At 41.4% G+C, this 16058-nt stretch overlaps 1 protein-coding gene across 1 annotated transcript in view; it reads left to right on the forward strand.

Moving 5' to 3' along the window:
• The first annotated feature begins 783 nt into the window (after positions 1-783).
• Positions 784-16058, forward strand: part of LOC140302155 (E3 SUMO-protein ligase PIAS1-like) — a 59189-nt gene continuing 43914 nt past the window's right edge. The window contains exon 1 of the mRNA XM_072380939.1: positions 784-828. Coding sequence (XP_072237040.1) covers positions 805-828 — 24 coding nt within the window. The 5' untranslated portion in view covers positions 784-804. The remainder of the gene's footprint in view (positions 829-16058) is intronic.

Genomic DNA, 16058 nt, shown 5'->3' on the forward strand with positions numbered 1-16058 from the left:
TCCCTCAGATTTGTGCCAGTTTTTTTCACTTTAATACTTCAATTGTATTTTGTTACAAATACTGACATGCTTTTACTTGAGTAGGATTTAATACAGAATTTTAGATTGGTGTGTTAGTACCTTTACCGACGTAAAAGACCTGGAAACTTATTTTGCTGTGGCCTACTGTATAAATCTTTATGATATTTAATGTTTAAATAACCAATAAATCTGTCTCAAGTTATGTTCAGGAGAAATCTTGTTGTACAATAAAATAAATAGAATTAAAAGGACTGACACTAGGTTAAAAAAAATGTTTAAATTAGCCACAAAAACTTTGAAAATTCACATTACAAGAACCATACAATCAAGACAAGTACAATACTATAAAAAGCAGAAAATACATTTTTTTGTTGTTGTATCAAATACATATGAAAAACTAAAGCTCATCTGTTTATAATTTTACTACTTCAACTAATTATTATTGTTATCAGGAGTAGTAGTAGTAGTAGTTGTAGTAATAGTTGTAAGACTTCCCACTTAAACTTAAGGGCGTATTTAAGTTCAGGTAAATTGTGATAGTTTTTGTTTATGTGAAAGTTTCTTTAGGTTGTTTAAAGATAAATGAAATAACCCACCAACTACCTTACAATATAGTTTATATATTCTATTCTATTCACGGTTCTACAACATTCTATAGCTGCATTTCCTCTTCTCATTTATGTTCCTGAACGCATCACTGTCACCGTAGGCGCGTTCACGCACCGCTCTGCGCGTCCCAATCATGTGACAACCCCTAACAACGCCTGCGCATAGAAATACAAGATGGCGGAGAGTGCGGAACTGAAGGTAAGGCGCAGCCTGAAATCATTGTAAATTTACCCGGTTGCGGGGCGTTTGATTGTCATGTCGCGCAGTTGTTGAGTGGCTTAAGCCACGGTGAGCTGAGATCTTATCAGATTTTAGGTTTACTGCACAAACACAACAGGAACTTTATTGAATCCGCGAGCGCCAACGCTCGTACGAGCATGTTTATGTTGATGTTGAGACGCGGTGGTTTGGCTGAACGGACCGTTTTCTTCAGCACACCAGCTCCTGGCGGGGAGGCAGTCCCCTCATACCCGTCCTGAGCGCGCTGTTTAATTACGAATAACTCTGTTTTTTCGTGGTCTCTCAACAGTATGTGTGCGGCTTCTTTAGGGATATTATCAGAAAAATGAACGTTAGCGTGCGTGTTTGCCGCGCGGACAGCCTGTACACTGAGAGGCGGTTGGAACATGTCAGCGGCGTCATATAAATTCATGTTTGTAATAAAACGCCACATAAGCGCGTTTATAACGATTATAAGTTGATTGTCCAAACCTCCCACTGTGTCCGAGCGGGAGCCGCGTGCGTCTGCGGGTGAAGTAACGGTAACCTGCCTGTTTGGTAATACCTGTGACTCTTTTACCTGTTGATACACGCGTAATGAGACGCCGCAACTTCTAACGGTGCACTGGCAGCGGGTGCCCGTTACATCAGCATCACAATCTGTTTGTCAGCCTCTGTGAACATCAGATGAGCACCTTGATGCTCCTCTGTGGAAGTCTCCTGCTTTAAATGAGCTTTTCAGATTAAATCTAGAAGTTATTGATCCGATTCCTGGGCTATTTTTAGACTTTTCCCCGGTATGTTTCTGTGGATCCATACATGCTGCTGCTGTTCAGCTGCACACTAATAAACACGTTTATTGCATTTTTTTTTTTTTTTGGAGGGGAAGTTGGTGGGAGGCATGTGCAGTCTTACTGCAAGGGTTTTAGTTCCTGTTTGAAATGAGTTACTTCTCTACTGCTCTCTCTGGAAAGAAGGTTGCACCTGCTCAAACTTCACATTTTTATGATTTAAATGGAACACTCGAGGACAAGCCTGAAACCAGTGGTGTAATGTCTGCATCACATTCATTACTGTGCTGAGATTAAATCCTTATTGTCTTCTCAAAGATGGGCCTTTCTCTGCCTTTCACTCAGTAGAACTAGTTGCCTTCATTTGATGCATCGATAACGTTCACACATCAGATTTGGGACTCTGATTTCCTCCCAGTGTTTGCTTCCCGATGTCAACAAGCTGAAGACATGTTAGACTGTGTAATTACTGATTTTGAGGTCAGTTAAATATAGAAAACCGCTCTTTCATGTCATTGTTTATAGCACTGGGTGTTTATTTTCTGGATGGGCGGCTTAAAAAAAACCAAAAACACATCCAGAAATCAGAGTATATGCACCTCTCCAAGCACCGCTACACCTCTGGCTGCAGCCTGATGATTATTTCAGTAACTAGCAAGTTTCTAAATCTGAAAATAGCCAGCAAAGTGATAAATCTACTGCACAGTTTAACAAACTCACAGTTGTTTAAACTCTGAAGAGCTGCTCAGTTTACAAAACAATATGAAAAGTGATTCATAAAAACTGGAAAGCCTCCTACTGTTTATATTTTCACTCTTGCTTGGCTGAAACTGTTATTGTCGCCAGCTGATTTACTATCAGTCAGTAAGGCGACTGAAGGTGTGTGCAGACTTTTGACTGGTTGAGTTCCAGCAAAGGGGATTTGTGATAATGTTTTTAACGTGAGAAAAGATAAATGTGAGAATAGCACATGGTGAATAAGGTGGGATTCACAAACTGACGCTTTGACACTGCTGCTGTTGACAGTCACACACTTTGATATTTTGTTGCATCCTCTTTCGCATCGTTTCAGTGAGCTGCAGTTATTTTCCATCAGTGTCTTGTCTTCATGATGATAGATCTTCTCCAGCGCGAGGACAAAGATTCTCAGTGGGTTGAGGTTCGGACTCTGTGGTGACCTGTGAAAGTCCAGGTGAATCCTGACATTGTCATCTCAGAGTGTGCTCTTTCCATCGGGAAAGAAATGTGATGGGAAAAGCTGCTCTCACAGTATCATGCGGTAGTCAGCTTGTCCCATATTTTGGGCTCGTATTACTGCTGAACACCACATCGTAACGCTGCCTCCAACAGGGCTGTGGGTGATGGGAACAGTCGGGTGAAGCAGGGTAAATCTGTACTCCTCAGACTACATGACCCTTTTCCATCGCTCCAGGGTCCAATGTTTGTGCTCCCTAGCAAAGTGAAGCCATTTTTTTTTCCAGTTCCTTAGTTTTTCCTGTAGGCTTCCCACCTGTTTATCCCAACACTTTAAGTTTTCTTCGTAATGTGCTGGTGGAAATGCTCTTACTGTTTGATTTCACCAAAAGTTTGAGGGATCTCCTCCGATTGCCGTTTTTAAAGGTTTCCTTCCGGCTCACCACTCTCCTCCGGGTTTTAATAATGCATTGGGCTTTCCTTGACCCAGTCTTCCCAGTTTCAGCCATTTCCTTAGTTGGTTTGTGACCCTTCGGAGTTTCCGCGACCACAAAATGTGTCTTCGTATATTGTTGTTGAAGGAATGAGAAGATACTGACTGCATCGCTCTATGCAGGCTGAAACATATTAATCACCACAGAACTTTTCCAACAGATGGCTGTTACCCTTTTGCTTTATTAGCTTATTTATGTATTTGACCAGGCGGTGAATATTGTTTGACGCAGCAGCTTTAGAGGGCTCTGGGTCTGATAAAGTAGCCCAAACAAGTAAAATGTCTTGTTTTGGTGAAACACCACCACCTGGGATAAACTGTATGATGCCAGATTACAAGGTCTGTGATGATTTCTTTGTTTTCCCAGTTCTTGAAATACACTTTTGCTTTTTGTCCCGATGAGCCTGTTTAGTTCAATCTCAGCTCAAGCGTTAGATCTTCAAAGCAGGGCAGTGATCCTGACTGAGAAGCTGCACTGAACTTTTCTTCTCCCAGGACTGGCAACATCTCTGGGAGGAAGATGTCTCCGACCTGGGCTCAGCAGAAATCCTTTGGGCTGGAAGAGTTACACATAGACAAGAGCAAAATTCTGTTCCCCACAGAATGTGCTGGATAGGAGCTATGAAAAACCATAGAAATCCACACACAGATTGGACTGGACGCATTTTATCGGCTTTTTAGGCTTGAATTTAGTTGTTCGCACAAACGGCAACTTTCTCGTATCTTTCTCTGAGTACAATCTTTCTAAACTATGTTGATTAGATTGCTTGGAACATGATTCAAGCTTTAATAAGTCAGTCGTAAACAGACAAGTGGTGATGGCTTCTTCGGCGGATGTGATTAGGTTGTTTATATCACTACAATGGGAAACTTTTTATCATGTTTTTATTTTTAAATGAATGTTTGACCTTTTGTTCAATAGCAGAGTGTTGGTAGCGCTCGTATTTGCCAACAATCCAGTTTTTCCAACAAAAAGTTTTACACTTCAAACCTCTGGTGAAATCACAACACAAGTGTTGATGTTTTAGGTATAAATGCCAAAGGGCATCTCACGTTTACTGAGCGTAAAGTGTCCGGTTGCAGATAAAAATGAGGAGAGTTCAAGTAGAGTCAGCTCACTGTCAATTCTCGGTACACCTCCCGTAATTTCACACAGTGGGTGTGACTCTTTACTGGCCTCACAGCTCCACTTTATTTCACTTCTCTTGCAGAAGAATTGATGCATAGCTCCTCGTTGTCTTGCATCCTCGCATTACAAGATATCACCGCACATACTGTTTGTTACAAAGTTAGTTTGACTTTAAAGCTGTTTCTCTTTTTTATGGGAGATTGCACTGTGGCTCCAAAGTCGTCAACATCTGGTGAAACGTGGGGTTTTCCACCAGAGAAAATTCTCCTCTCTTTCTAAGAGTGGGGGCATAATGTCGGCAGCATTTTGTTAATTCTTGGCTGATTCGTCTGTTTCTTGGCTGCCCGTGTTCCTAAACTTTGTTCCACATATCATTAATGGGTAAGTTTTGCATCCTTGCTTTAGTCATAGTTTGTGCTCTCCTTTAAGCTCATCGGAATTGTGCCCAAAGGAGAACCCAGCTATCAGCTTTCAAAATGCTATATCACCCAACATTACAGTGGTTTTTAGCGTAACTTTCCATTCACAGTCCCGTGCAGGACAGGCACCTAATGTGACAACTTCTTGTAAGAGTTTTACAGCACTTGAATGTAACATGAAGGGTAAATGAGCAACTTTATTGCCCAGTCGAGACTGGAAAATCCCTAATTAATGATTGTATGTTGTATATTTTTGTGCAGGCTGTAAATGTTTCAATATGTTCTGTTCCTATATTGAAAGTACAGTTTTCTACACCGGCTGTGTGTCTTAAAGTCAAGAAATCTACACACAACTGAGCGCACGGGCAGACTGTCTAATGCAAAAGTTTTCTGTGTGTTTAGGGTTAGGATTAGGGTTAAAGTTGGCTTGTTTGAAAGTTCTCTGGCATCGATAACCAAACTGAAGGGTAAACTGTGTCTAGGTGAGAACTTTCTCTCCGAAAGGTCAACTTTAGTTGGTTTATATCGGTTTGCCACAAACTCTACTTTAAACCTTCACAGACACGCAAACTATTTTTAGATTTCTGGATTTAGACAAGGGTGTTTTTTTAAGACTATAAGCTGGTCAGCTTTTTCAGGCTGCAGTTGACACACACGACAATGCTTTGTTGCATTTAATGAAAAATCTGGACTCTTCTGGAGTTTTAAACTAATCACATTTGGTTGACATCCATTTTCGCAGCTGTCATTTATTTATTTACTCTATTAAAAAAGGATTTATCATTGAGGGAATACTGCCCATTAAAGCAGACATGTTTCCAATAGAAAGTTAATGCCCCCCCCCACCCTTTCTCCTTTGGTTTGTGGGTATATTCATGGGGACACAAAAGCATTAAATAAATAACAGGACTGCAGTAGCTCTGCTTCATTATGAATGCACTGCTTTTTTAAGCCTTTCTCTTTTCCTTCTGTGTGCATCATGCAGTCACAAGAACAGGAAACTGGATGTGTTGTCATGTACTGGAGCTTCTAAGTGTGTCGAAAGAGCAAACTGAGAGTAGAAATGAAAAGAGAATGTTTGCACTAATGCTCTGCTTTGTTTATTCTTCAAGTTGTGCCTCCAAAACTTCCAGATATCCAGTTCACTTGTTCAGCGAACAAAAGGGCAACAACAGATTCTCACAATGAGACGCTGAGACTAAAAGAGGATTGGTGTTGTTCTATGAATAAAAAGAAAAAACATTTGCGTTTATTATCCAACAATTTCTGAATTATTAAAAATAATTCAGTCGTATTGATGTGAAATTTTGGAGGTTTCTTTCTTTAATTATCCTGCGTTATCTCACAGAGTTGTTAAAAATGCACACATATTAAGCTGACTTGCATCAGTTGTTCTTGAATATAAATCCTGTCTGTCTGACATACTGTATCGATCCCCTGTGTGAGGGTGATATTTTGCATATCCTGACTGGTGTGGAAGTTGAGGTGAGAGGATGGCACTAACTGAGGAGTAATGCCCTTGCTCAAGAGCTGAATTGTGGCAGTGGGCTTAAACCTGTGACCTTCTTATCAGTAATCCAGAGCCTTATCATCGAGCCACCGCTGTCTTAGCTATAGCAAGAGATCCTTTCAAATCTAACCCGGTCTTTCAGCCTTGTCGGAGATGCTCACAGCTCCTGTAGAAATAGAAATAGAACTGCAGAATTATTTAACTTTGAACATTGCAGCCGCCTGGAATTGTGGGATGCTGTTCTCTTCTTCGCTTGTATTAGCGATTGTCCAGTGCATCCTAAGCTGAAGGACAAAAAAGCACTACCATTTTAAAAAGGAAAAAAACGAGTTAAAGCAAAGGACCAACAGAACATTAGGCAGAGTTGGTTATGGTGTTTTGGCCCATTAGTGTATATATGGATTTGCTTTGCTGCATGCTTTGTTCAGAAATGCCTCAGGCTGTATATTATTATACTTTATACAACGAATCGGTGCATAGAGCTTTGGCTCAGTCATCTCAGATAAAAATCCATGCTTGTGAAAGCCTCTGATGTTGCCGGGCTTCCAAATGTGTCCTGTTGCATCGCATTTTGTTTGAGAGGAGTCCCGATCCGCCTCAGCTTCTTTGAACTGTCTTCTTTCTTCTCTGAGGCTGCTGCAGCAGCAACCTGGCAATACAAATGACTGTCTGTGTGCTGGCGGCTTATAGGTGGAGACAGTCTATTTGTAGAGCCTCTGGCTAGGTTAATCCCTAATGATACAGGCCCTCTGCTCTGCTCCCGTGCATCCTTTCTTCACCTGCCCATTTTTTCTCATTGTCATTATTGCTGCGGTTAATTTTCAGTTTGAGCACAAGTATACGTTCAGGTGGAAGCTTCCCAAGTGAATAATAACTGCTCTCATATGTTGGTGTGTTTATGGTGTTTATGGCTCATAGCATCCAACCAGCAGCAGACTGTAAATGTGAGAATGTGATAGAGTAAGGCCGTATGGTAGAGCAGAGCAGATGGTAAACATCCACGATGCAAAACTTTGTACAGATGTTGCATGTTTTTTCTGTTACAGAGATGTCAGAGATGTTTCACATGGAACCAGCTGAAACAAATTGTCTGAGAGCGTTTATCTCCTTCCTCCCTGTTCTGAGAATTCTGTAAAGTTTACCATTCGGGCTGCTGGGTGAAGATAACAAACTTGCTTTGTCACTTCTGGCAACACGATCTCGGTACTACACGTTCTGCTCAGTCAAACCAACATTTAAGCTCCATTATTGTCAGATATTTTGCCCCGCGAGAGCACACGCTGTCGGCCGTCATCGACTTTTGTGTGGTTTCGGAGAGACGGAGCTTTTCTTAACTCCTGTGGTGATTTTGTTACACAGTCCTGTTGCCGTGGAAACATGTCACATTTGAGATGGACATGAGTAGGCAGCAGTTTGGAGCTCAGTCGTGGGTTTCCAACTGGAAGAGAGAGAAAGGTGTTTCACTGGCCACCCTCCTGGCACATTCTGAAGGAATTTGATTATTGGAATATTAGACAGATTTCAGTGTGAATCAAAAGGAATAAATGAATAATAAAAATGCCTTTTTGTTGGAGTATTCCTGTACTCTACTTCAGGAAGTGGCGTTGTTTGTTAGACCTCTCCACCTGCAGCGATGTGCAGAACCATTTTTGTCACTTTCAACTCCTAATTCACTCATGATCTGCTGCAACTTGGCATCACATTTTTCAAATTATACGCATCGATTTTTGCTCTCAGTCTCGTATCAATCTAATCCCTTGGTGCGGTCGTGTTGCCAGCAGTCCTTGATAGCGCCTACAACAAACAATCATTTACAAAAATGAGACAAATATTCAGATAATGAAGCCGCTAGATTAATGTTCAGTTGCAAATCAATATGCTCAAGTGGCTCTTGATAGAGCAGATACTGATCATTTAACTCTTTCCGTGTTGGTAAAAGGGGAGACAAAAAGGTAGTCTCTCGTGTGAAACTATTTGCAAATTCCCCGGTGTTTCCAATCTTTCTTGGAAACCCGTTCGTCTTCTGTCTGAGTAATGTGTTATTGTGACACCTGCAGCCCATTGTCACTCGTGATGAAGGGGTCACTGAGGGAATGAAGCAAACTGGGAAAGATGTTTCTGTTTAGTCCTGAGCAGTCGTGGCCTCTCCAGTGACCTGTAACCTGAGGGAGTGCAGCTGAAGGCACTGAATCACCAAACAGTTCATTCTTAAGGAAGTAGCCCACTGTGAGTGGAAAATCCCTCTGTATTTGTCAGAAAACAGATTAGTCTGCTAATTTATCTCACTTTCTCATATTGTTAGATACCCCACTAAGACCTGAAGTGGATAGCGCTTGTGTTTCTAATTTGTTGTCCAGGTTCATCTCATAAAAGCTGTGCTTATTTTAACACCTGTTTTTGCCTTTAATATTCATCTTAGGATTTGCTGAGATTGTTGTTTTATTTTCTGATCAAAGGAATTGATTTGTTCTGCTGAGGCAACAAAGCAAATACCAGCAAACAGAAAATATTAAGAAATAACACCTATATTGCATTGAGCCGCTTGCACTGCCACTCGGTTGTGAGGTGAAGATTTCTTTGCATTTCCAAGTACTATCCAAAGTCTACCGTCATGGTGAAGCTCTGTTACTGTCAATCAGTGTTGCCTCTGACACAAATTATTGAAAGAAATTACATTTATAGTTTTCAGCAGAGCTTTCAGAGCCATTTCAGGCTCCACAGCAGCCTGCCTTTTTACCCCGTAATTAGCATGTTTATGCAGGTTTTACGAGCGCAGGTCCTCTTGCTAAAACAACACGAGTGCGTTCCCATGTTACTCGCAGAGTTCTGGTACCTGCATTCCAGTTATCTCCCCCACATAGCTCTGTACACAAGCACAACAGAAGGTGCTGGTGTTTGACTCTCCTACAGGCTGTGGTGGACCACAGTTTCTGACGAGGTGGGAGTCAGCCCTTAACAGCAGCTTTCAGATGAGGAAGTGCTCCCTGCTCTGTCTAACACCCTCCTGTCCCACTTCTCACACGAAAGACAAAAACAGAGCGTCCACAGTTGCTGAAGCAAGACTTTGTGCAATAGGGTAACTATAGAAACCATAATCAAACCACTCCAGGACAGCACGAGAGTTGTTTTCAATCCTAATAAATGTTCGACTTATTTCACAGTAGCAGTCTAAAATCGTCAGGTTAAATGTGGTTTTAGTGAAAGCGTACAGAACCAAATTGAAGGTGAAAGCACCTTGCATGCAAGTGGTAAGCGTCATACTGCCATCAGGTCCGCCCCACCCCCTACCTTACACTCAAAATGATTTAATTCCAGTGGGTGTCGCTTCCCATATGAAAGCACATTAAAATGCAAGCTGCCAGATTTCATATAGACCGGCAAAACAAATTCATATCTGTCTGCTTGCATCTGAGGGTTAAGATAAGATAAGGGATTCGTCCCACAAGGGGAATTTGTGCTCTTATCAGTCTTAAAGCCTGAATGTGAAACGTTTTGGTCAATAAATATGTACTTTTAAAACTTATTTTGGGGCTGCACTCACTCTCCCACCCAGTAGTTACATTTACTTCACTCCAGATCGGCGCTAATACGCACAACTAGCAGTCAGCTAGCAGTCATTCAACACCGATTGTAACCACCAAAAGCCACCTGTGGTCCTGCATCTACAGGCAACATGTTTGCTGCATAGCCTGCAGTCTCCTGCTACTGTCTCAGCTCCCCCTTCATCTGTGGAGTCTTTCTGCTCCTCTTCACTTTCTGAGCTGTTTCATCATTCTTTCTTCAACACAGCGGTGAGGTCGGTGATAATCACACAGCCATTTTTTCTTTTTTCTGCTCGTTCGTGGTACTTCTCTGTCCGAGCTTTTCCTGCCTGATGTCTTTTGTCCACTTTCATGGCAGTAAACTGTGTTGTTTGGTTCCTACCAGCAGCATGTACCTGCACTGTTTTGGCCCCACATCAGAGAAGCATTTGTCAACAACTTGTGCTGCTCTGCACTGGACACGACTGGCCTTAGATCTCTAGCTGCCTGTGGCAAGTTGGTACTAGACCTCAGTAGCCTCAGGTGTGCTGGGATGGCATTTAATGATGAAAAGATAAGCCTTTTTGGCCATGTGGGTTGCACAACCTGAGCCTGCTGAGGGAATGACGACCCTCATCCAAATCTTTGTGCCAGATTCTCTCTTTTGTTTGATCTACAATGCGCACAGTGATTTTGATACTACAGAGGCAGGAGGGGGAAAAAAATAGGCGAAGGTATTTCACAGTTAAGCCTGAGTCAGAGAAGCTGGAAGGCTAAGAGGTGGGGGGATGGGAGGACAAAGAGGGGAGGAGGTTGGGGAGGGAGCTGGCACTCAGTACAGAGCCCTCTAGCTGAGAGTGGGAGCTTTATATAATGGCCAGGTAGCATGCAACACCCCCCCAATCTCCAACCCCATCCGCCTACAAAACCAGTACACTCCCACACACAAACACACACATCCTGCAGAACCTTTGCAGAAGCTGCTTGGCACAACATTCTTAGCCATCATCACCATCTCCCATGCCTTGGGATTCAGAAGAGCCGCATTACTGTTCACCTCCTTAAAACCAAAAAGTGCTGCAGATTGTTGTGGTTTGGTTCTGTATGAGAGCCAGCAGGAGGTTTTCAGATTCTCACTGGAGGCTACACCACGCAGCCTGCCGCTGGTGAAACCCACGACCAGCAGGTGATGTGAATGGGTCATTGTTTGTTGACTGACCTTTGCAAAGGAGTGGCTGAACTCAGGTCAGACACTGCCAGCCTTTGGTGAATGGGGTACCCTTTGTTGGAAATGGAAATTAAATTTAATCATGCTGACATTTAAATGTAATTAAGACAAAGGCGTGCAGAGGAGTGAACCAGAGGAAACAGCGTGGGCACATGCTTCAGTTTTCTCTTCATTGATTTTTCAGTGCATCTGTGATCAGCTAACCTGTTTGTTCTGTAGTCCAAAAGACAAACGCCCTGTAAAACATTTGAAGTCTCAGTCATTTGTATTTAAATATATGAAGCAACAACTTATCCAATGAGCATTTTCTGACTCCAGCAGTAGTTTTAGTTCGTCACCTTAAGTCACTCTGAATGGCATGAACGTTTTAAGTCACTCCAAAGGGCAATTCATACAGTTTTTAAAAAGATTTTCTTGGTTTACAGGGTTTTGTTGGTGGTGAATCTTTAAGTGCATTTTGGCACGTGCCTGCATGTCAAGGCTTGAGTTGAGATGTTGTTCATGTCACTAGAAAACCTTGGTTCGGTCATTTTGATTCCAAATCTATGGACAAACATAAAGCTTTGGTCATTTGATGCATTCAGGCAGCGTCTTCTTAAAACTTGGAGACCAGGAGCAACAATTGCATTTTTACATTTACTTTTACATTTCATTTTGAGGCCAAAGGTTTGACCTCCCAAATGGTTTCAGAATGCTTCATCAGAGGTGGGAGGAAAAAAAGGCTTTTGCGTCTGGTTTAAAACTTTTTAGAAAGCCCTCGGTTAATAGGAAGCTGTTTTCATTTCATGCCCGACACCTCCACCTGAGTGGGTTAAGCTCCGCTTGCCTTGTGCCAACTTTGTCTGGTAATTATATTAAGTGTTAGTTCATGAACCCCAGAGACTGTGTCATGGAGTTAGAGGTGGAGTGTTTGTTTCAGGCAATTGATTACAGTTTGAGCTCTAAAAGTCATCCACTTTTTTTCATCCACTGTGATGAACGGTCAGTGCACCGTAAGATGACTGCACATTTTTTTCTGAAGGTTTGAAGTTGTAAAAGCAGAATATCGCCGAAGGCTGCAAGTTAGAGTCAGTATCAAGGTGTGGTCAGGAGGCGTTTCACTGCATTACTTCTCTGTGTCATCATGAAGAGAGGAAAATATTAATGGTGTCCTGTCGTCCCCTCAGGCAATGGAAAAAACCATAATAAAATTATCTTAATGTAAAACAGACCATTTCAAACTATTTTTAAATATTAGTGGAGCTAATCTTCATTGCAAAAAACTCTCTGATCTCTCTCGGCTAATCTGGAAAACAGGTACTGAGCAGGAAGGCTTCTCAACAGATTTTTCTCACACACATGTCATCGTGTGTGTGATATGATGATCATGTGGCTGAATGGTGCATGTGAGGATTTGCACACACATCAGCCATTTGGCCGGCACATGCAAGCACTGCGAGGTTAATGATCTCCCGCTGCTGCGTGGCTCCTAATGACTTGTGTGTGAGTGAGGACATGTTCTGACTGTTTGCCTGCCAGGTGTGAAGCGTGCGCTCACCTTCAGGTATTTTTGCAACATATCTGATATCTGAATTCTTATTAAAGTGGAATAAACACAGGTGCAGGTGTGAATAGGTGAACATGTCTGAAGTTAAGCTTGTTATTTTCAGCTCAAGAGTGAAATAAATATAGTTGTGTTGTGAGTGCAGACTGACACTTTAATAACTTACCAGGGCTTTTAAAGAAAGCAAAGTCTTAGTTAATGATTATTATGTGCACTGAGAAATAATCACATCAAGACGCGCGTATGACTGCTTAAACACTGGATTTTACTGAAAGATCATTTACACCTAGTAAAAGCTTTAAAACAACAGAGCATATGGTACAAAAATATAATGACAATGACATGAGAAAAATAGGGATCACCTCCTTTAGAAGGAAAGGTCAAAACTCCAATAAACCGTACTGAGCCAATGCTGATGTGAACTTGGGGGGGGGGGGGGGTGTTATTTTATAGTGTATTTTTTGTCCAACACATAGGCCGTGAAGTATTAGAGCTGCAAAAACTCATTAAATATATATATAGTGGAACAAGAGAATAAAACTCTTAAAAATTAATCATTTAAAGACATTATATAAAGAAATCTGGAGGTGTAAGGAGCAAAATTCTATACTTCTAAACCTAATAAAAGTAAATACTTTCACATTTTCCAAGTTCTCTATGAGGTAAACTGAGCTAAATTTAGTTTTGGACTGTAGCTGCTGTGACATTTTGGGCTTTGGGAAAATGGTGACGGGAAAAGAGATATACAGCAGATGCTTAATTCTAAGAATACAATTGGAGCCTGTGTTATAATGTTATAAGCTTATCACATTTGTGGAAGTCCTGCATTGTTTTGGCAAGTCTTTAATGTTTTCAGTAGTGGTTTTAAAAAAAAAGATTGGTAGATAGATAGATACATGGATAGCTATCCATTCAAAACAATTCTAGTAGTAATATAAGAAAAAATAGCAAAAATATGTTGGAAATGCCTATAAGAAGTTAAGAACTATGGTACTGTGCAAAGTCATGAATCACCCCTTATATCTTTATGTATTACCAAAAAAACATTAAATATCTGCAGTGATTGATTAAAACGTGCAAATATTAAAGCAAATACAGTATCAAAGGTTTGAACAGTTCTAACCACCTTGAAAGTCAGTATTTGTTATGAGCTCCTTTATTCTCCAACACAGCCTGAACCCTCTTAGACAAGCTTTCTGTCATTTCTTTAAGGAGTCTTCAGGAATAGTTCTCCAGGCTCCTTGAAGGACATCCCAAAGCTCTTCTTTGGATGTTGGCTGCTTATTGTTTCGTTCTCTGTCAGATGATCCCACACTGCTTCAATAATGTTGAGGTCCAGGCTTCGGGGAGGATTCATCCCTCCATTAGACCTGTTGCCACTGATTTTCAGTCCACTTCTTGTGTCATTTGGCATACCTCGGCCTTTTCTCCCTGTTTTCCTTCCTTAAGAACGGCTTCTTGACAGCCACCCTTCCATGGAGACCATTTCTGATGAGGCTTGGGCCAACAGTAGATGGATCAGCTGATGCATCTCTCAGGTCCTGTTTCAGGTCTTTTGGATTTTTTCCTCTTTCTTAAGGACATCACTTTCAGATCCTGTTCATCTGCTGTAGATAGTTTTTTAGGCCTGGCGCTTCTTCTTTTGTCCTCCAGTTTCCACAGATTTTTTTAAGGACACACTGCACACAATGCTGAGATATGCCAAGTTTTCAGCTCATAGCTCTTTTTCATTCGTCTTTTTGGTGCAGAAATACTATTTTATGTCTGTCAGACTGAGTTATCTTCTGTATTTTTTTGTAGATGGACCTAAAAGAATGTCAGCAAATTATGTTTTTCTGTGAAAATCTGTTGGTAACAAACTGCCTAAATATACCATTTAAATTTGGTTCTTTGCTAAATTGTCTTCTATGCGTAGACGCAACACGGAACACGGTTTCATTGCTGAGCCTTTTTTTATGCTTGAATGATTCATAGGTCTGAGTTAAGTGGCTTAACAAACAAAATCATATTACTCTTAAAATGGTCCGGTACAAAATGAGTGAAAAAGCAGCCAATGTCCAAAAACTTTGAAATACCTTCAGAAAGCCTGGAGAATTATGGGTCACAACCACTTAAAAGATTAAAATAAGATCTGGCTCTTTGGAAGCAAAATATAAAGAAATAATGGGTGGCTCAAGACTTCTGCACAGCGCGGTATATTAGGTAGAATATGCAAGTAAAAGAAGAATACTGCTCCGGAAAGTGAATCAGAACAGAAGAATGTGGAGCTGGTAACCTGTACTGATCAGTACTTTCTCAGAAACTTGTACACGATGCCAACCAGTCTGCCATTTTGGAAGCCAATGTGCCTCCTGACAGATAAAACAGCCCATTCAGTGTGGCTCGGCCTGTGGCCAGTTCCAACGTGTCTCTCCTCATCAAACAGGCCTCCGTGCTGCCTGTTTCCTCTCATTATGGCTACAATGCAGTCAGCTCCTCTGAAGTGGAGCACAGCAGCTCTAACAGGTGCGTGTTCACGGTGCAGGCAGAGACGTAACACGTGGCAGATCATTTGCATGTATGGTTAAGTTTTTAGTGTAGATGTGTACATCTAAACCTCCAACAGTGGCGTTTCTCTGTGTTTCTGTATCGTTTGTTACACATGGGCATGTGCTATTTTCAGTTTAATCCTCTGTTTTTATCATAGCAGTAGAGTTTTGAAACAGGACGTATCATTTCAGGTGTCCCAAATCAAACGTCCCTTTTAGTTTTTTTGCATGTGCTGTACCAGATGATGGTATTTGGAGCACTTCCAAGGCTCGGATAAGCCAAAACCTCCCAAATAAATCTGAGTAACCTTGTCATATGTATGTGTCAGAAGGAGCAAGCCTGTAGGCGTAATGCTTTAGCAAAGTTAAATATGACTCCCAAAGTGTTTTCTGGTAAGAAGTCTAAGCATAAAACTGCTCGTGGAAGATTAAACTTTGCAGAAACACAAGCTCCAACACATTAAATGAATGATCAAGATTATATGGTTGTATACCATATGTTAGCTGGAGTGTGGGTCAGATTAGACATTTGATGAGCTCTGAGAAACAGTGGCAGGCATTTTATTTCTTCCCATGTGCCAATGAAATGCCTTGCTGTTTGCTTAGCTGTGTTTACATGTTTCCCCTCAAAACAGGTATGGTAGGAGCCTACCCTCCTCCAGAAAAAGCCCATTATACTCAACAGAACCGAAGAGGCACTACCCCCAAATCCGCTTAAGCTCTGCCAGCATTTTGAAAATTCAAGAAAACATTGGATTAAGAGTTTGTACAGTCTCCCAAGTGCAGGGTGACTCGATTTAAAAAATGTTTCTTCCGAGAAATGACAAAATCTGAAATAACTGAAAAGGTTATC

Source organism: Leuresthes tenuis, unplaced genomic scaffold, assembly GCF_036924035.1.
Source record: "Leuresthes tenuis unplaced genomic scaffold, fLeuTen1.0.hap1 SCAF_2, whole genome shotgun sequence".
NCBI lineage: Eukaryota > Metazoa > Chordata > Actinopteri > Atheriniformes > Atherinopsidae > Leuresthes > Leuresthes tenuis.